The sequence below is a fragment of the Corylus avellana genome, chromosome ca2, assembly GCF_901000735.1.
Source record: "Corylus avellana chromosome ca2, CavTom2PMs-1.0".
Taxonomy (NCBI): Eukaryota; Viridiplantae; Streptophyta; class Magnoliopsida; order Fagales; family Betulaceae; genus Corylus; species Corylus avellana.
Genome location: NC_081542.1, coordinates 10762444 through 10784108, shown reverse-complemented (window position 1 = coordinate 10784108; position 21665 = coordinate 10762444). Strand labels below are relative to the sequence as shown.

Genomic DNA, 21665 nt, shown 5'->3' with positions numbered 1-21665 from the left:
AAAGAAATTTAATCTCCCTTTCAGTCAAAAACTCTACAAGTCAATGGCATATCAAAACTTGATCCAATAAGTGTATGCTCATACTAAACCATGAAGCAAATTAGACCCAAATCAAATCCTTAGAAAAAGTTCCATTCTCCAAATTAAGTACATTCATTTTCTCTAACAAATTCTAAAAGAAAATGGCACTTTAAACAACATAAAACCAATAACCAATTATCCAGCATCATTACACCAATGACCAGCATCATTACACCAATTATCCAGCATCATTAAAAGAAAGTTGCACTTAGAACAATACATTACCATGATAATGTAGCACGACTGGACCAACCACCGGCCTATAAAGTGAAAAGGTAACTCTCCCCCTTCAAAGGGGAAGGTCAGCATTCAACACATGGCGAGAAGAAAGAAGAGTGTGTGGGGTTTGAGGGCAGCAATCCCCATTCTTAAACCTAGTAATACCAGTGGATTGAAGAGGAAAAACGGAAACAAAATACATCAACATAAACAGAACACCATCAACAACAGAAATCCACAACTGCTTGTCCCCTTCTCTTTAGTTAACCATGTCATCACCTAAAATGCTGATTGCAAATATTATGTAATGTTATCCGAAAGCCTCAAAACCTAGATAACAAGACCCTTCCTCTACAGCAATGCTTCTGGATCAAGGTTAATATCACCTTTCTCCAATGCTTAGGGAGCCTCGGGCTATTGAACTTTCTTCCAATGGCTTCCACATCTGTTATTTTGCAAAAGCCAGTATTCTAATATAAATATACACATACATATACATACGCATGCGTACATATCTATGAGTTGCATTCAATGTAACACCACTCAATAACTACATACAGAATCTTCAACACAGTTGCACTGTGAGGGCTTACCAAATAACCTCCTCCAACACGCAAACAAGTCTACTACTCATCTAGACATGACCCAAGACAGCCCCCAACACAATTGAAGATAGCACTCCAGAAGGCACAAGCAACCTCACAATGGAGATGAAGATGATCCACAGACTCCTCACTTCTCTAACACATATAGCACCAATCAACCACAATGATAAGCCGCATATCCCTAGGTTATCCATGGTAAGAATCTTTCCTAGGGTAGTCGACGAAGCAAAGAAAGAAGCTTTCAAAGGAATACAATAAATTGAAAAAAAAGCAAAGAAATCTACCTCCCAATCATGAATCGCTCTAATAAAGCTTATGTGCCACATATGGGAACCACTAGAAAACTCCAAATGAATTGCTTTGAAAGCATCCTTAATGCAAGCAATACCATTAAATCTGGAAAACCTTCTTTAAGGGTCTGATCCCTACACCACATGTCATGCCAGAATCTAATATTGGAGCTATTCCTTACCTCAACTCTGGTATGACTAGAAAACATGCCAGCACCACTCCTAATATTTTTCCATAATCTCACACCATAAGACCAAAGAAACTCATTAGAACACCACCCACCACACGAGCTACATATTTAGAATCCACCCCAACTCTCCCCCGAGCCTGTCTCATGCATATATCACCATACCCATTTTTCCAAAAGCGCACAATTGAACACTAGCAAGTTCCAGACCCCCAACCCTCCCTCAAAGATCGGAGAATAAACCTTAGACCAACTTACCAAGTGAAATTTGAACTCTTCACCTAGCCCACCCCATAAGAAATCTCGTTGTAGCTTCTCTATAAGGTTTGCAACACCAACAGGGAGATGGAAAAGAGACATTAAATGCATAGGCAAATTGGAAAGAGTGCTCTTGATTAAAGCAACCTTACCACTCTTAAGAAAAGTACATTATTTTCCAACTAGACAACTAACACTATCTCTTCTCAATAATACCATCCCAACTAGGTTTGGCCTTATAAAAGGCTCCCAAAAAAAGACCAATATACTTTTAAAGTCAATGAAGAAACCCCACAGGCCAGAATACCAACCAAAACATCCACATTATTGACATTACCCACAAGAACCAATTTCGACTTAGCTAGATTAATTTTCAAACCAAAAACAGCTTCCAAGCATAAAAATAAGGCACACAGATAGCGTAGGTGGTCATGATTGGCCCCCACAAAAAATTAAGTGTCATTTGCAAACAAAAGGTTCACATGGTAACCACACCAACATGCCTAGACCCCACATAAAGGCCTGAAAGAAAGCCCACATTAACGATTGCAAAAAAGTCTGTGGCCTCGAAATAATCTTCTCGACAACCATTCTCAACCTATTTGCTAAAACTTCAGCAATAATCTTGTAAACTCCACTCTAAAGACTAATAGGTCAAAAGTCCAAGATCAGTAGCCCCAGATTTATTCAGAATGATAGCAATGAAAGTGGCATTAAGACTTTTTTCAAACTTACTACTAGTATGAAAATCATGGAACACCCCCATAATATATGGCACCTCCAAAAACCAAAAACCAAAAACCAACCAAATGGAACATTAGAGCATCTCTGAGCAATGAACACCTAGATTCCATCCCTTGACGATTTGAGAAACTTGGTCACCTCTGCCCCTTCGAACCAACTCCTATGGGTTTGACAGCCAAACAACACCCAGCTTACCCAACAATACTGCTCGGGAAACCCCACCGCTCCTTTCAGCTAGCGAAGAACTAAACACCCCTATGCTACCAAGAGCACAAAAAGGCTTAAACCTCTACACAAAACCAACTCAATAAACCCATCATAGACAACCAAAACAAAAGGCTAACCAAACCAACACCATTGAGCTCACACAAATAATAGAAGATGTCAACACGCACCTAAACGTGCCTACACCCAACCAGCTTAGTACCAATACCACCGTTAAATTACACATTGTCTTGATATATTTGTGTGTGTGTGTGTGTGCGCGCGCGTGTTGTAGCAAACCCATGTTTTTAGTTTTTGTTTTGAACCCCTGGGTGTTGGGCTGTATCCAATATTTCCTAGTGTTTGAAATTAACTCTAAACATAGGGAAACACAAGAAGCACATTCGCCACACGTCATGGGACATTGGATGCATAATGAAGTATAATCTGCATTGTACTCGAGCCATTTCTTCTTCGGGGAATTATTCATGCTCAAGAGACTAAAAACTACATGATAATGAAGAAAGATATCAGAAAAATGTTAAAAAAATCCTTCTCCGAGGTTAGAAAAACTCACAGATCGAATACTAACTCAGAATCCCTATAGAAGAATGTCAAACATTATACCAGCACCTGAACCAACATATTCAGAATACCGACATAAGGACATTCCAAAAGACATGATAGGTAAAACAATAGATATCACATTGAGCATTAAAGCGTCAGTTTGATTATATGTTTTTGACATTTATTTTGCCAACAAAAATAAATGAATATATACTTGAGTAATTAGCTAAATTCAGCTAAATTCAGTAGGCAGTAGGATACTGGAAGAAGTAAGATGATCTTAGTAGCCAATAACAATTTTTTCCTGCTCAGTTGCCCAATGTATTAATGTTACCACGCATAAGGAACCAACCTAAGTCAAAATAATAATAATAAGGTATCATAATATGTTTACCTGAAGCTCTTGTAACTTCTCACGGATTTGCATATAGCCTAAATGAAGCTTCCCTCCAAAATGATCAGCTAAACGGCGGTCACTGAAAAAAGCAAGAAAAATCAAAATGGTTCGCACATTTGAAATATCCGAATGCTTTGACAGAACACATACATTACAGCACAGCTGTCCGATAATTTTCTAGCTAATAATAGCATGATCTACAAGCATAAAACAGAAAAAGACGCACATTCTTTAGCTGCAAAAGTAATCCTCGTAAAACTGGGCCCAAGAGCCTGCTGGTGACAAGGAGGTATAATTGTCGGGTCAAAAGCTGAATTTGAATCCCCAAATACTAACTCTATGTTTCCCTAAGAAAAGCTAAGAAAATGTAGTAAGAGTTAAGAAACAGAAGATCAAATATTACCTGTCATAAACACTCAAAAATGCTCCACAAATGTCACAAACACGTAACTTCTGATCAGTCTGAAATAACAACAGGATTGACAACATTAGGATTACTGATAATCAAGCGTAGAAGGACTTTGAAACATGGAAGCAAGACACTACTGGTTTGCCAACTGTCCAACCGAGCTTTAAGTGTATGTATTACTTTTACATTGAATTCCTAGAGTATGTCTAACAACACACGCCTAACATGGTTTCTTCATTTGCTTTGAATAATTTTACAGAAAGAGAGCAAAATAAGAAAGTGTTAAACAGTAACAATCATTTAAATCAAGAGTCAATTTTATTTTTCTAAACATGCATGTCTGGCACCTCTTAAGTGTATCAAAAACACATCTAAAACACACCCATGATGGCACCGTTTTGAGGCATTAACTTGTTCCTAGGACAATGTAGGTATAATATGGCATTTGGCTAAATTTTGACTTAAGCTCTTAATATGCAGTTCAGCTCTGGTTTTCTACACTACTAACATGACATTTATATTGACAAATAGCAAAATAAGCCAAGGTAAAAAGGACTTACAATGCGCACATCAGCAGCAGTGTACTTGGAGGAATCTAGAGCAGGCTCCTGCCGGGCAGGTAGCTGAGACAGCAATAACAAAACTATTAAAATAGGAAACAAAAGAAAAGAAGATAATGGAAGATAAAAAGATTTCAGAACAGCACAATTATATAAAATCAACCCGATGACTTCCTCATTAAACAAGCCCAATAAACATAGAAGAAGAACCTTCTTAAGTGCTTCAGCCTCTTCCAATGCCTTCTGTGCCTCTTCAACCAAACCCTGCTCACCTGAAAAAGTTACAAGCCTTCAAGAATTATCCACAAACTGAGTCCTAAAACTATAATAGATTTTGAAATTGTACAAATAAAGCATTGTTCAGTCACATTTATTTCAAGCTAAAATCTATATAACATCATAAAGATTCTCAATTCAACCTTAAGAAGTCTCGTACCAACTCATGCCAACCCTACATTCCTTTTTTTCAAATTATCATTAAAAGAGCAAAGCGCACCCAGATCCAACTCTACATTCCTACATATTCTTGGTTATATAGATACAATGAAATTAAAGGCTGTGTCAAATTAAGTTAAATGTTATGATAAATTGTGAGCACAGGCTACATTTTTTTTTATTGATAAGTTAAACATGCACCCAGTGGGTCTTGAACCCAAAGACTCCACCCTCCACCTCCACCTTGTTCTTATCATGTGAGGAGATGCCATTTGAGCTAGTACTTATTGGAATAAACCTATACTATTGTAAGAAAAACATTTGCTTAAACCAAACCTATACTATTGTAAGAAAAACATATACTACAAGAGACCTCCCTCTAAAAAACACAGAGAGAGAGAGAGAGAGAGAGATGGCAAAGAAAAGGAGAGGTCTTCCTAAAAAATGGCAAAAAACAGGACTTGCCACACTCAGTGAAAAGTTCTTTGCCTATCTGGGATAATAAGGATTTTGTTCAGTTGTACATGGTCAGGTCAGGTACATATTTCCCCAAATAATTCATAGTTATACAACCACAACATCTTAACCACAGTAAGTTTGAATTCCTGTACAACACCTTGAAATAACAAGTATCAACAGATACACAAAAAGATCGAGTAAAAAATGAAATATAGAAACCTATCAAAAAAAAAAAAAAACCAAAAAATGAAATATAGAAACCAATTAACAAACAAATACTGGTTTGCATACACTAACCCACCCCAACAAAACAAAATATGAGATCAATAGCAGTAGTTATTGAAATCCTTGTAGAAACACAAACTAAAGCTACTTACCACCAAAAATTAAGGAGTAAATAAAATGTGCCTTTTCTTTTAACAAAACAGCATATGAACCAAGGCAGAGGAATTAGTTTTTTTTATTATTATTATGATGAGGAACCCCTCTAAAGGCAGGGACACTTCGTATTCCCACTCATGTCAGGTAAACCTCAAAATCCGTGCAAAACGCCCCCTCCACATGGATCGGGTATGCGGGCCAACCCCAAGGAATTGTTTGCACTCAAGGGGATTCAAACCTTAGACCTACAGCAAATGACACCAAGACCAAGGCCCGTACCAATTGAACCAACCTCTTAGGGTTCAGAGGAATTACTAAAAAGGAACAATGTATCTAAAATGTTAAACCATGAAAATATACACTAAAGATTGCCACAAACAATTGCAAAGCTAGTGTAGAACACATATAAGGCAGCTTAAGATTCAAATTCCTACAATAACCCAATAAATTTGAGATAACTAACTTACCAAGATCCTCCGCTTTCTTCAACTTTTCATTTATCATTTCCTGCGTACGAGGATCAGGAGTAATTACAGGTAAGGGTGCCAAAGGTGGTGGATTTGGCAGGGGTTGAGGCAAAGATGCCCTATCCTTATTGAATGCATCCAAAAGAAGCATGGACTGTCGCCAGAATCAGAAGAAAGGAACATTTTTTGAAAGTTAGAATATAAGTCCAGAAGAAAAAAGAAAAACAAAGAAAGTAATGGAACCTCTAGTGATGGGTCAACATCAAAGAAGAATACACCAAAACAACATAACAACAACAATCGCAGCATTGACAAATCAAAATTTGTCTCAAAAAGCAATCATCACCTGTTTGTCTGCTCTTTTGGTTCTCAGTTCTTCTACTACCTCCATAGCTCGAATCTTAAGATCTGTTTTGCCTTCAAGATCTGCAAATTTTACATCAATTTTTTTTATCAGTTATTTAAAGATTTAAGCCAACCTATGGTGCATGTAACAAACATTTCCACAGTTTGTAAACTTACAAACCGAACTCTATACATATATCAACCACACAAAATGAAGTTTGAACAACTTTTCTTTTAACGGGTAAATACAACCAATTCTCCCGTAAGAAATTGATCTAATAACCTCACGCTCTACACCACTTGTTTAAGTGGAAAGGAGATGCCATTTTGTCCACGAACCAGAATTGCCTAGTGGACATGTGGACATGTACAAATACAAGATAGAAAGATAAGCAGTTGAGTTTGAAAAAAAAAATTTTGATAAGTAAGTGAGTTTGAAAAAATTATAAAGCTAACTTTCTCTAACGAGGAAACCACATAAATCAGTACATGGAGAAACTTAACAATTAACATAAAAAAATTCAACATCTACACAAGGAAAAAGGGATGGGACAACGGAGGTTATATGCTAATTACTATATACATTACCGTGTTGATCAGCTTCTTTCAACTTCTCTTTGATATGCTTGGATAGCTCAAGTACCTCAGGTGTCTAAATTTCAACAGCCAAAAATTTGTGAGTCATAAATTCGCTGGATGAAAATTATAGGATATGGAATGAAAGAGTCAACCATCACCTGTGTAACCTCAGAGACAGAAATTGCAATAGCAGCCTTCGCATCCTCGGCCTCAAGGCGCCTAAGAGCTCTAGTAATCTTCCTATCACACTCAAGAATGAGCCTATCTATAACATCCTCCAAGTCTCTATCATAGTTTTCAGTCCCTTTTGCTTTGGCTTCCTCATATCTAGAAAGAGTTAAGCAGAACTAGAGACAAAATTTAAAGTTTCCAACACGTATATGCCATTGCATAACATTCACTTATAAAAATACTCTTTGAATTGCTAATTTAAGTAACTAGTTCTCGCAATGTCAGGGTAGTTTTAACCATTATGTATGAGCTTTTCAGGCTTAAGCCTTAATGCATAGCAAGATTCCATGGTAAATGAAACAATGCCAAATCACCAAGGACATGTTCCTCAGGAAAGGAGATAGGGCACAAAAGAAATGAATAACTGGATTCTTCAAGAAGATAAATAAAAAATAATGAAAAACCATACAGACCACTAAATCATGCAGGTGGCTTGTATTAAAACTATAAAATTGATTTATCATTTTCCATGTCCAGCGCCTTGACACCGACTTTATGTTGGGCATTTTAATGACAAAAGAAACAGTAAAATGTATAACTGTATAACTTTCCATAAAAGCAATAAAGATACTCTTTCCTCAGCTGCAAGGAGTGGACCTTTGGGCAGGGACCCATATCCATTTTCTGAAACAAATTAAAAAAAAAAAAAAAAAGGAATGATTTAGAGAATTATAAGAGATCTAATTAATTATCTATGAAGAAAATAATTTCACAAACAGCAAGCATACAATACTCCTTGATAAAAGAGAATGCACATGCATTAATACCTTAATAACTTTTTTTTTGATAAGTAATAAAAAGAGAGTGCACATGCATTAATACCTTAATACCTTAATAACTACGTTGTTATTTGATTTCAAATTTACAGATGAAAGAACCACATTCCCATAAAAGAGGGGGAGAAAGAGAGAAGGGTAAGGAATTCCTTCTGAATCATTTTATGAATACCAGTACCAAAAGCCATTTGGGACAGAGTAGTCAAGAAAATGGAAAAAAGGTTGGCATCTACTTTGTTTTTTTTTTTTGGGGGGGGGGGGCGTCTTACTCTCGCCAAGAGTATGCTATCCAGTCCTCCTACATACTTCTTATCTCTCTTCCCTTTACCAGCAGGCATAGATAGGAGATTGAAGCGCCTTAGAGAGATTTTTTTTGGGATGGTCTAGGCGGAGAACCCAAAATGCACTTGGTAAATTGGAACACTGTTTGCTCCCCTATTCCTAGAGGGGGGTTTGGTATAAAAAATCTCATGTTGTTCAACAAAGCTCTCCTTAGTAGATGGCTTTAGAGATTTGGGCATGAGGAAAATTCTTATGGAGACAAGTGATTGATATGAAGTACAAGATCTAGAGAGGGGATTGGTGTTTAGAGGAAGCACTAGGACCTTACAGGGTGAGTCCTTGAAGGAATAATCGAAACCGTTGATCTTTTTCCTAGTTAGGTTCCTACAAAGTTGGGGATGGTTCCCCAGCATTCACTTATGGCATGACGTGTTGTGCGGAGAAGGGGCTCTTACCCTATCCACTGGAATCCAAGCTTCATTAGGGCAACCCATGATTGGGAACTGGAATCTCTTGACTCCTTTCTCAATCTATTATACTCCTCATAAACTCATCCACGAAGAAGTGGATAGTATGTTGTGGAGACCATCTAGCAACCATGGTCTTGCAATGAAGAGCTATTATAAAATGTTATAGTCAGGTGAGCATAGTTCATTACCTTGAGAAAGTATTTGGAAGGTTAAGGCCCCTCCTCACATTGCTTTCTTCTTATGGACGGTTGCAAAGGGTAGAATCCTCACGGTGGATAACCTTAGTAGGCAGGGTTTCTCTCTAGCTAAACTAGTGTTGCCTTTGCAAAAAGAATGAAGAAACTATTACCCACCTTCTCATCCACTACGAGTATACTACTGATCTTTGACACTTGATTCTTAATATATTCTGGGTTTCTTGGGTGATGCCTAGTAACATCCTAGAGCTACTTCATTGTTGGAAATTTCAAGGGAGGGATCACCCCACAGAGGCAATTTGAAAATTTATTCCTGCTCTCTTAATGTAGAACGTTTTGAGAGAAAAGAATCGACACCTCTTTGAGGATAGCGAGTCCGATGTGCTTTTTCAAAAATCCTTCTTTCTAAGATCTCTTTTGGATTGGGTTATTGTAAATGTTCCTAATTTTGACTCAGATAATCTAGAAGATTGTATTTGTTTTTAGATTGTAGTAGTCTTTAGGGTATTCAGCTCTCTTGTATACTTTTCGTATGTTAGGGCTTTGCCTTTTCTTTCAATAATATTATTATTATTCATTAAAAAAAAATGATACATGAAGATTAAAACCTTAATTTTCCTAAAATTTTTTATCATGAACCAAATAGTCTGCTTCCCAAATAGTAGAATTACCGTGAGTTGGAAGAGCTCGTGAGGGCAAAGGCCGACGAGGTAGAGGCGGCAAACGTCGCGATCGTAGTACTTGCGGTTCACCTCCCGGACGTCGCCATTACGGTTCGCCCCCATCAGCACGTCCAGCTGCTTCCTTATCGCATCCATGGCTTCCTCTCGCTTTTTCGCTCTCTCTCTCTAAAACTCTGTCTTCCAGAGTCTCAGAGCGGGATTATTTAGGGTTTCCTTTTGGGAAAATGCTCCAGCTTCCGGTAGATTACGATGGTGCTTGGCGTTTTTTATTTGCCCCTGTAGTTTCACGTATTTACTTGAGAAAATAACGGGGCAGTGATCACTAGTGAATGTCAAGTTTGGTATTTCCGCAACAGGGTGAGTGTGGACCGACTCGGCTGGATCGGGTCAGTTTGAATCGGATCGGGTTGGCTTTTTTCAAAAATCACTTGAGGGGAGTTAGCAATATACATTTTCACTTGGGGAGTTTGATAAATGTGAAAGAAATTTACAAGTGATGTAGAGATTTGTTGTGAGTGGACTCGTAAGTATTGTGTTCCACATTAATATAATATAAAGAAAATTAGTAGTTAATATACTTAAGTAATCCAAATTCATTATCTTAAGTTTTTAGACTATACTGTATCTAAATGTGTATATTACTATACTATTTGTTGACTCCCCAAGTGAATTTCTCCCTAGCATATTGTTCACTTTAGAACAAATAACAACTTAGGATTTAATTAGTGCCATTATGCCTCTTACTCTGAATCATTGGTAATTTTTGGATTAAAATTGCTATAATATGGTAAAGAATGGAGAAAAACTGACAGAAGTTGAGCCCCCAAAGTTTTTAGGAAATTTAGGTAATGGGTTATCTCAAAACAACTACAAACTTCATGGGTATCTTTAAAATACGAATTTAAAACAGCCATAAACACAATACTATCTTCTTGAACATATACATATACCTTCATTTTTCATAGATAACACAACAAACAATTGGCATGTTTTGAATACTTAGATATAATAAATTGTCAAGATTTTTAAGTTCGAGATACTTTCAAAAAATTTGAGGGGATCCGAATCCTTGTTTGACAGGGTTATTCTCAACTGTAGAGCATTACCTACTTGTGAGTCGGTTTTTAAGACGAAAGTAATTTATTAGAGTAATGCTAGTCTTGTCTTTTTTGTATTGTAAATTTTAAAATTACTATTGAATTTGAGATAATGATTATTAAATTTTAATTTATTGGTAATTTTAAAAACTGCATCATATTTGGATAACACAAAAATATGGTGATTCAATTCTTCTAGCATTTCTCAATTTATTAGGACGAGATTTCTAACACGAACGCAACTTACTAGGACGATAAAAAAAAAAAAAAAGCCAAGAAAAAGAAAAGAGAAAAGAGACTTTCCAAAGCCAGCCCCACTGTGTGTGTGTGTGTGTGGGAGGACGAGAACGACGATGTCTCTGTTGCATTCGCTTTTGACACTCTCTCTTCTGTTCTCTTCATCTCTAGCCTTCCGATCCGATGAACTCCTCATCGACGACGAGGAGTTCGGTCTGGAAGGAGGAGTGCAAGGGCACCCTAAGTCCCCTGCTGTCGCGCAAACCCGATCATCCCCACCTCCTTCAACGGCGACGACCACCCGGAAGAGGTATTCGGACTCGGACCAGGACTCCAAGATCCAGTTCTCACTCGAGCACGCCTTTGGAGACTCCGAGTTCTCGCCTGCTGGGACCTTCACTGCTCGCCTCAAGACTTGGAACCATGGCGGCCAGGTTAGTTTCTTGGGTCTTGCTCCTGGTTTTTGTTCCTTTTGGCTCTGTTGAAATTTTGCGGTGACTTTTTTGTGTGGAAGGAGATGGAAGAGATAGGTATTGGAGTTTGAGAGTTTGCGCTGGATTTGTTAATGGGTTAAATTTTTTTGTTTGAGTTTGAATTTTTTTGTTTGCTTTTAAAGTTTCTACTGTTAAATGTTTTGCTGAAGCACGATATCGTAAACTTGTGTCGAGGAGTTGGTCATTCTGCGTTAGTGGTGAATGTTTCTGGAATATTTGAATAAAAGATGAAAGACCTGAGAGTTTACACAGAATGCTTTGCTCAGTGTCCTGTTGGTAGAAGAAAATTGAAATTGGTTATCACTAGGATCATTTGCATCCGTGGCTTATAACTTGTCTGTGGAAAAAAAACACGTGCTTGGCTCATATGGTTAATTTACTTCGAGGAACAAGAAAATGTTAAGGGAATTTGAACTCATGTGAAAGAGTAATGCCGACCAGTATTGGTGTGATGTTATTAAGTCACATTTCCACAAAGGATATTCCTTTGGAGTTTTCACCAGAATAGGAAAATTGTATGTATACTCTGTGGTTATCTGACTTTCATAGCTTGCTGTTGCATCCTCCCCTCTCTGTTGAAATGATTGGTTGCAAACTTTTTTGATGGAGGTGCAGTTCTCATTAGTTGTAGCTTGGTTTGTTTCGAAAAACTAAGCATAATGGGAGTTTGCCGAGAAATCATGTTGTGATGTAGGGGTATAACCTAGCTGATGTGGCAGCCATGTGGACACCATGTGTCATTTAGTTTAAGTGTCCAGGTGACTAGTAAGTTGTCTTTAATATAGTCAAAGTAATTTATAGAATCTTGTTGGTTGTTTTCTGCTCATTAAGTTGTTTTAGTTGGAAGTTGTCTACCCTTTATTGTAAGTTTGAACTGGTTATGCATTGTACTACCTATAAATATCAATGAAAAATGACAGAAACTCAATAGAGTGATTTTGATTAAAAAAAATTATTGGCAAGTGTTCTTGCTTTGGGAGTTGAGTGATTCCTCCTAATAATCAAGTATGTGGCTTGGTCACGTTGAGTGGCATCCGCGATTAGTAGCGTTAAGTGACGTTCGCCGCCCTTAGTTGAGTGGCATCCTAGGACTACCCCTTTCCTTTGGTTGAATTCTTTTGGGTTCGACCATCCTTCGCAGGTCTCAACCTGCATCAAATTGGTATTAGAGCAAGTTTTCTTGCTGTGGTGTTTGACAGAAAGTTATGAGGTTTGTTTGATGGCTCCACGATGTCAGAGAAACACTGATAGTGTTGACGTACAATTTGAACTTGCTGAGTTGAGTCAAACTAATCAAGTTGTCCAGCAAAATGATGAATGAATTCTTTCATTGGATTCTAGGGTTGGCAATTTTTGACACAATCTACAAGCCTGACACAAAATTAGAAGGTTAGGATTTGGCATAAATGGGTTTAGGTCATAAACGGGTCAACCCACTTGACCGTTTATTAAATGGGTCAATGTCGGATCAACCCGGTTGACCCGTTTAGAAATCAGGTTTATTTATTTATTTTTTATTTTATTTTAAGAAAAAGAAAAAGGGTAAATGTATGATAACTCCCCAAGTAAACATGTGATTTGAAATCACTCCCTCACTTTTTAGTTTTGGATTTTTAATGCAGGAGTGTTTGCGAATTCGAGATAGGTCATTCCATGAGTTTTTCATCCAAGTTTTCTAACCGTTAGTGCTACCTAAGCTTTCTTTGTATCATAGAAACTGAAAAGACTTACCTCAACTAAGAAAACTAGTTTTGTGTTGTCTGGGTTAGGGTAGTGGATTTTCTTACTTTCACCAATTCTTTAGAAGTCAAGTAGATACAATATGGCCACTTACCTTTCTTCCCTATTTTTTATCATATCTACAACCAGATGAAGAATTTGAGGATTTATTGTCTAAAGTTAAAACTTGATGGGTTTTCAAGTGACTTTCTTTGCAATTAAATATATAATTAGGTGTGAACATTTGCTCTATTCTTACACACTCTCAGGCTCTAAATTTGTCATTATTACTTGGAAATAGCGCATAGACTGCTGGACTGACTTGCAGTTTTACTTGTAACAGACTCTAACAAAGCTGCGTTTTTCGAGGAATGATTTTACTGAGTTGGAGAAGGAGAAGTTTCAAGTAATCTTTTTTTCCCTAAACTTATTTGGTTCTTGATAAATTAGCATTCTATAATCTGCTAAGATGCTGATACTATTCTTGCAGAATGTACTGAAAGGAGATGACTTCTATAAAATAAGGTTGCCATCCAATGTTTTGAGCCCCCCTGGGAGGGAGTTCATTATTTCCTCGGTGAAAGCAGTAAGTAGTTCTTTACACAAGGATCATGCCAAAGGTTTGAAAGATATTTATGAATTGTCATGTTAAGAATATATATATAATAGAAAAGTTTATAGAAAAAGAAACTTTTGTGGCACTCAAAACATTTTGGAGAATCAGGTATAAGGCTAATTTTGAAAGAAAATAACGTTAATCAAGAAAATCAATTTAACCTATTCCTGTAGGCCTGGCTAAATAGGCTTGAAAAACTTTAGAAAGATTTTTTATAGTCTGGAATTGGTGATGAGTTTTTGCACTCCAATGAAAGCAGGGGGTTTAGGGGTACGAAACCTGACTTAGCTTAACTGGGCCCTTCTAGAAAAATGGTTAACAACGTTATGCTATGGGGGGAGGTTGGTGTGCCCTCACCCACGCTGCGCCCCCCCCCCCCCTTTTTCAGAGTGGGAGTGGAAATATATAAGGAGGGTGTGAGGGAGTTTTCTCAAGATTTGTTAGATATGGGGTGGAGTTAGGTCCAATGTCAGGTTTTGGAATGATTTCTTTTCCGGACTTGTTTAGTTTGCACGTTATATAAGTTTGCGTAGGTGGCAGAACATATGCAGTCCCGAAATGGAAATCTTTGATGGAATATTTTTTTTAACATACCAATGTGTGGGAGGTGGACTTGATCCCTTCTTTCTTTGAGCTGTTGTATTCTGTCAGCTTGAGGTAAGGAGGTGATGATAGAATATGTTGGATTCCTGCTTGTTGTATTGGGTTTTGGTTTTGAGGGCTTGTTAGGTGTGTGGTTTTGTGGGTGGTCTTGCTGTATCGTTTGGGTTTCTTGCTCGTTTGGAGCCTCTTGTGTATATTGTATGTGTACTTAGAGACGCCTTATACTTTTTAATAATATAAACTTCATTACTTAAAGACATAAGAAAAAAAAAAAAGAAAAAAAAAAAGAATATGTTGGATTCCTTCCGAAAGGAGAGAGCTTAAAGTGAGGTCCTATTATTAGGTGTTATCCATTCCTGCTAGTTCCTCTTTTCTTGGAAGAGTATTTGAAGAGTTAAGGCTTTTTTGAGAGTGGCATTCTTTGTGTGAACGGCATCATTAGGAAAAATCTTGACTTTGGATAACCTAAGGAAGAGGAACGCCATAGTGGTGAATTTCTTTTTTTTTTTTCTTTTTTTCTTCCTAATAGGGGATTTCTCTTGTATAATTTATGTTTATTGGGGTTGCGCCCCTCCGCGTTTTTCTAATGCTTGTTTATCGAACTTTTTGTTTTATGGGATTAATCACAACAAACTTTTATCAAAACTATATTATTTTTCTAAAAAGAAAAATTTGTGGTAGGAGAAGTTCAATTTTTTTTTTCTTTCATATTTGCCCATTTACACCCATGGCGACAAAGATTCATATGCATCTGAAAGTTTAAGATTAATTTTTATTATGCTAATCAAAAAAGTTATACCAATGTCCCATTCTTCAACTTCTTTGCCTCCAAAGTGTGATTATAATTGGCACTTATCAAAAAAAAAAAAAAAAAAAGTGTGATTATAATTGGCTGAGTCTGAGACAGCACTAACTCCCCATTTGGTTTGGTTTAAATGCAGAGATGTCTTCCGCGAGAAGGTTTGGATGAACATTTTGTTATACACATGGTAATCTCCACTTTGGGAGTTATTCTAAATTTGTGCTTGCTGCCTATCTAAAGAAAAACTAGATCCTTGCTTGCTGTTTGTACCTTCTTAATTTTCTCATGTTTTAAAGTGTAATTTCATTTCTTGAGGTTATATTGTTAGCAATCTTCTGTTCTATTTTGGGTAATTAAGTGATAAGGTTGTGCTAGTCTGTCATAGACATGTCTTCGGAATTTGGTAGGTTTATGCCAACTGCTTTGGTAGTAGAAAATGGGACTTAACAGACCGGAGGAAACTTCCCATGTAAGGTTGGCTTAAAAGTTCTTAATATTGGTATTATGATTAATGATTATATACTATTTAGTGAATCTGCTTGTTCAGGTCCCACTACATAACCTGAGTCTTGGGATGATAGGAACATATTTGCAATTAATGACTACTATGACTGTAATAAGATGTAATTCCCCTCTTTGTTTCTCTTTCCATGGAAACAAAAAAGATGAGACTCAATAGGTATCATACTTGAAGGTTATCAGTTAGGCTTTACATTGAAAGTAGACCATATTGAGATTCCTCTCCATCTTTATTTCTTGAACTTCTTGTTGCCCACATCATTCTCTTCATAAGTTTTGCCCACATCAGCAAAACTTCTTATTTCTTATACAAAGTTTGTGTTCTTAGTTTATCCTTTTTCCATTCTTCCATCTTCCTTTTACCCTAGTTATTAGCTGGTAACATTGTTTATTAAGTAGATACATAGTTTTAAACCTCTACTAGTTATAGAGTGGATCATATAGTTTTAGACTTCTACTAGTTATACATTCCCCCTCAACAAGTGAGGTCTAATGCATAGAAATATTTGAACTGAAATGGGGGTTAAGTTGCAACACCCCCTTCTCGTAGGAAGATGATATTACCCATCACTCAATCAAAAACGTAAGGATATAAGAATTCCATAAACAAAAATAAAAGAAAAACCAAACCTCTCACAACAATTTAAACTTAAATCATCGTATTACCATTATTACAACTCTTTTTGTAAAAACTTAACCTTTAAACCCTTAGTCTAACATAAAAACTATGCTGGAACAAAACAAACTAATGTGCTAGGTGCACTTATTCAATTCTTTTTCTTTGTGGGGGCTTCTTTCTCTAGTTTTCTTGGCTTGTAGATCCATCCATGATGTCATCTGGGTTATTTTAAAACATAAAAATAAAGGGCGAGTCGAATACTCATTAAGTAGATACAACATACAATAAATAAAGCTGGAAATAATTTGAAGTTTCAAAACATCAAATATACTATTGAAACATTTATCATCATAAATCTTTTATTTCCTTAATTTTTTGAGTGGCCAACATACAATTATGCCCTATGTGTAAGGGTTGGTGGTCGCTAGTATCTCGGCTCCATTCTCGGGGCCACAGGTGGAGCCGCATTTAGGATATGAACATCACTTGATAAATGGTGTACTCGAGTACGCCATTGCCGACAAACCATATTAGATGGCTTCCCCTGCCCATCCATTAACTCCGGTACCATTGCACATAATTTCATATGGCCAAGAAAGTATTTAAAACCTTTCATTCTTTCATAAAATCATTTCCTTTTCTTTCCTTTCTTTTTGTTCACTTTTCATCAAGTATCATAACGTATTTATAACATGTTCATAACGTAGCATAAGCATTCACATAAACTCATTTGCATTTAAACTCTTTTTCAGCATATAGTTTACGATGCATAAAAGGGGCTACCAAATAAAGGCTAACATTACATCATATACTTTGAAAACAACTTAAAAAAAAAAAACATGACATTGACATTTTGAAAGAAAGCAAAAGCATGATTATATCTACTCACTTCGTTTCTTAGCTTCAAAAGTTCAACACGCTTATTAACCTAAGCAAACATTCTCAAAATTACAATTGTTATAAGTGGCTGTTTATAGAGTAACTTTAGGGTTTTAATTGATATTTCTAAGCTAGCAGAATAGGTTTTTTTTTTTTTGATAAGTAATAATGCATTAAGAGCGCAGAGGGGCACAACCCTAGTACACAGGAAGTATACAAGAGAGCGACTAAGTAGGGGAGAAAGAAGAAGAGAACAAAAAGAGAAAATCAGAAAAATCAATCACTAAAGGAGCAAGCCATCCTGCTGTCCATGTGAATAAAGTGTACAAAAAGAAGTGAATAAGATCCTCTAGGTTCCTCGACAAATCCTCGAAGCATCTCGCATTCCTTTCCTTCCAAAGACACCATAGAAGACACAAGGGAGCCATCTTCCAAACCACCGCACTACTAGTTCTACCTCCCGCCCACCAACTGGCAAACATCTCCATGACGCTTCTAGGCATAACCCAACTCAAGTTAAAGCGAGAGAAGATGACCTCCCACAACTTGCGCGCGACCCCACAATGAAGGAAGAGATGATCCACAGACTCCCCATCCACCTCACACATGCAACAACGATTAACCACAACAATACCTCTCTTCCAAACATTATCCAGAGTGAGAGATTTCCCAAGAGCGGCCGACCAAGCAAAAAACGCCACTCGCAAAGGAGCCTTAGTACGCCAAATCCTTCTCCAAGGGAACTGATTAGGCTCCTTAAGGGCAAGCCTCCTGTAGAAAGTGCGGACCTCAAACTTCCCTTTCCTTGAAGGAATCCACCACATACGATCAACCCCTTCCCCCCGGATCGAAGACGAATACAAGAGTGAGAAGAAAGAGGCTAAGGCCAACTCCTCCCAATCATGGATACTACGGGTAAAAGTAACGTTCCAGTGCACCATCCCATTTACACACTCCCGAATATCCGCAATGGAGGCATCCTTGTTGCGGGCTATATTAAAAAGGCCCGGAAAAGCATCTTTGAGGGGCGTCTCGCCACACCAACAATCCTCCCAAAATTTGACCTTCCCCCCCAAACCGGGAACTAATCTGAAGTGGCACCGAAACGATCTCCAAACCCCACAAATGTATTTCCATAGCCCCACCCCATGCGTTCCACGAGGAACATTTGAACGCCAACCACCCCAAACCACCCCATACTTAGCCACCAAGATACTTCTCCACCAAGCTTCTTCTTCATTTGCAAATCTCCATAACCATTTCCCCAAGAGGGCTTGGTTGAAGAGGCGCAAGCTCCGAATCCCTAGACCTCCCTCAGAAATCGGAGAGCAAACCTCGTGCCAACTGACCAAATGGAATTTGGGTTCATCCTTGAAACCTCCCCATAAAAAATCCCGTTGAATCTTCTCAATACGGTTCGCCACGGATATAGGGATGGGAAACAGGGACAGAAGATAGGTGGGCAAGTTGGATAAGGTACTCTTGATGAGAGTGAGCCTCGCCCCCTTGGACAAATAAGAACGCTTCCACGAGGCCAACCTTCTAGCAATTTTCTCCACCATATCATCCCAAACAGCCAACTGCTTGAAGGAAGCCCCTAGCGGAAGACCCAAATACTTCAAGGGAAGCGAGCTAGTGCCACAACCCAAGACGCCGGCCAACTCATCCGTCTCAACTGAATCTCCGACTGGGACCAAAACAGACTTGGCCCGATTAATCTTTAGCCCGGAAACCGCCTCAAAGCCTATACTGAGAGCTTTAATAAATCTAACATGTTCCGGTTCTGCCCCACAAAACACCAAAGTATCGTCAGCAAAAAGAAGGTGGGAGATCGACACCCGCTCATGCTCCCTGGCACCCACATAGAACCCATTGATGAAACCCCTACTGATGGAGGCATTAATCATCCTACTAAAAGCCTCCATGACCAAGATAAACAAAAAAGGCGATAGAGGGTCACATTGTCTAACCCCACGCGAGCTCACAAAGAACCCGGAGGGCGAACCATTGATCAACACCGAGAACCGCACGGACGAGATGCAATGCTCAATCCAAGAGCACCATTTGTCGCCGAATCCACACCTTCTTAATAGATAGAGTAGAAACTTCCAGTTCATATGATCGTAAGCCTTCTCCATATCCAACTTACACAAGAGGCCGGGATCCCCGGATCTGAGACGGCTGTCCAGGCATTCATTGGCAATAAGCACCGAATCCAAAATATGTCTACCTTTGACAAAAGCGTTTTGCGGATTGGATATGACCCGGTTCATGACTCCCCGCATTCTGTTGGCTAAGACCTTCGCAATGATCTTATAAATTCCTCCCACAAGACTAATAGGACGGAAGTCCTTCAAATCGGAAGTCCCATGCGACTTCGGAATGAGAGCAATGAAAGTAGCATTGAGACTTTTTTCGAACTTACCTCGATCATAGAACTCCCCAAAAACAGCCATGACGTCCTTTGTGATCACCTCCCAACAATCCTGAAAGAACGCCATAGAAAAACCATCCGGGCCTGGAGCCTTGTCCCTATCCATATTTTTGACCACCTCCCACACCTCCCTCTCCTCAAAAGAAACTTCTAGGCTAGAAGACTCTTCCTCCTCCAACCTATCAAATTGAAGATTGTCCAACCTTGGTCTCCAACTTAGGGTCTCTGTGAAAAGAGACTCATAAAAGCGAGTAATATGAATACTAATAGCCTCTTGATTAGAGGTAGTAGTTCCATGAATGTTCAAAGACTCAATATAGTTCTGTCTATGGTTGGCATTAGCGATCCGATGGAAGAATTTAGTACACTTGTCACCCTCTTTCAACCAACGGATTCTTGATTTTTGTCTCCAACTAATTTCTTCTTGAAGGAGAGAGATTTCTAACTCCCTAGCGAGCACCTTTTTCTTCTCAATCTCTTCCGCGGATAACCCTCTTTCTTCCTCCACCCTATCTATAGCTTTGAGATCTTCCATACGATCCTTGATCCGAACCCCCACATTGCCAAAATCTTGCGTATTCCATCTCCTTAAATCCCACTTTAGAGCTTGCAACTTCTTTGAAAGGATGAACCTCGGCGTACCCTGAAAATGATACGAGTCCCACCAGCTGCGCACTTTGTCCACAAATCCCTCCACTCTAAGCCACATGTTCTCAAACTTGAAAGGCCTTTTACCACCCTCATGAGAGCTACAATCCAAAATAATAGGAGCATGATCGGAGCAAACCTGAAGCAACCTCTTTTGGCGCAAGTCCGGATGGCGGACTTCCCACTCCGGGGTCACAAGAAAGCGATCAAGCCTAGACCAAGAATTGTTGTTTGACCAAGTAGAAATACCCCCCACTAAGGGAAGGTCCATGAGGCCCTGATCCGAGATGAATTCGCCAAAATTCCTCATAGCCGACCGAGAATGAGCTCCCCTAGACCTTTCACTAGAATAAAGAGTGACATTGAAGTCCCCACCAATACACCACGGGACGTCCCAGCAAACTCATAATCCCTGCCAATTCCTCCCAAAGTAAACACCTAGCAATAGCTCTGTTAGGTCCATAAACCCCCGCAAACGCCCACTCGAAACCATCCTCAATATTCTTGAAAAAACAAGCCGCCACATGCCTTCCCAACGCTATATCTACCTTCTCCACAACTCTCTTGTCCCACATGAGCAATATACCCCCCGAAGCCCCAATGGAAGGAACAAAACACCACTCCACATACGGGCAACCCCATAAGCTCCTCACTAAATTATACGAAAAGAACTCCATCTTAGTCTCTTGGAAACAAACAACATCAGCCTTCCAACTTCTAAGCAAATTTCTAACCCTCAACCTTTTATCCCTCTCATTCAAACCTCTCACATTCCATGAAAGAATTTTCAGCTTCATGATTTAACTCGGCTGGCCCTCCCCTTATTTCTTTCCCTTGATGAATGCTCCAGAAAATTTACAGAGGACTGCAGACTAATAAGCTCCCTCTTGCCTTTTTTGACAATAGGAGTGCCCACTGCCCTCTCCACTTCTTTGCCTCTGTTGTCAGCCATAAGCCCCCCTATGGTCTCCTCAAGCTTACCTTCCTCACCATCACAAGTTAGGCCAACTTCCTTACAAGCCTGAATAATAAAAATTTTCTCCTGCACCTCCAATTGTGTCTCCTGAATAGAATCTGGGACAAAAGACTCCTGATTGCTAGAACTCACCTCTTCTGTAGAATCTCCAACCATATTGTCCGCCTGTGATATGCCACACCCCATCTCCTTACC

The 21665-nt window shown here is 38.6% G+C and overlaps 2 protein-coding genes across 2 annotated transcripts in view; one reads left to right on the top strand and one right to left on the bottom strand.

Annotated features, from left to right (window-relative positions):
* The window catches only part of LOC132170423 (uncharacterized), a 14432-nt gene extending 4359 nt beyond the window's left edge, over positions 1–10073 (bottom strand). Inside the window, exons 1-10 of the mRNA XM_059581409.1 lie at positions 9816–10073; positions 7991–8043; positions 7347–7515; positions 7198–7261; positions 6611–6690; positions 6265–6418; positions 4733–4794; positions 4523–4585; positions 3957–4015; positions 3551–3632 (exon numbers count right to left, since the gene is read on the bottom strand). Of these exons, the coding sequence (XP_059437392.1) occupies positions 3551–3632; positions 3957–4015; positions 4523–4585; positions 4733–4794; positions 6265–6418; positions 6611–6690; positions 7198–7261; positions 7347–7515; positions 7991–8043; positions 9816–9962 (933 nt within the window). The 5' untranslated portion in view covers positions 9963–10073. The remainder of the gene's footprint in view (positions 1–3550; positions 3633–3956; positions 4016–4522; positions 4586–4732; positions 4795–6264; positions 6419–6610; positions 6691–7197; positions 7262–7346; positions 7516–7990; positions 8044–9815) is intronic.
* A 1136-nt stretch (positions 10074–11209) lies between these two features.
* Positions 11210–21665, top strand: part of LOC132172236 (uncharacterized) — a 25385-nt gene continuing 14929 nt past the window's right edge. Inside the window, exons 1-4 of the mRNA XM_059583701.1 lie at positions 11210–11595; positions 13718–13780; positions 13865–13960; positions 15535–15582. Coding sequence (XP_059439684.1) covers positions 11278–11595; positions 13718–13780; positions 13865–13960; positions 15535–15582 — 525 coding nt within the window. The 5' untranslated portion in view covers positions 11210–11277. The remainder of the gene's footprint in view (positions 11596–13717; positions 13781–13864; positions 13961–15534; positions 15583–21665) is intronic.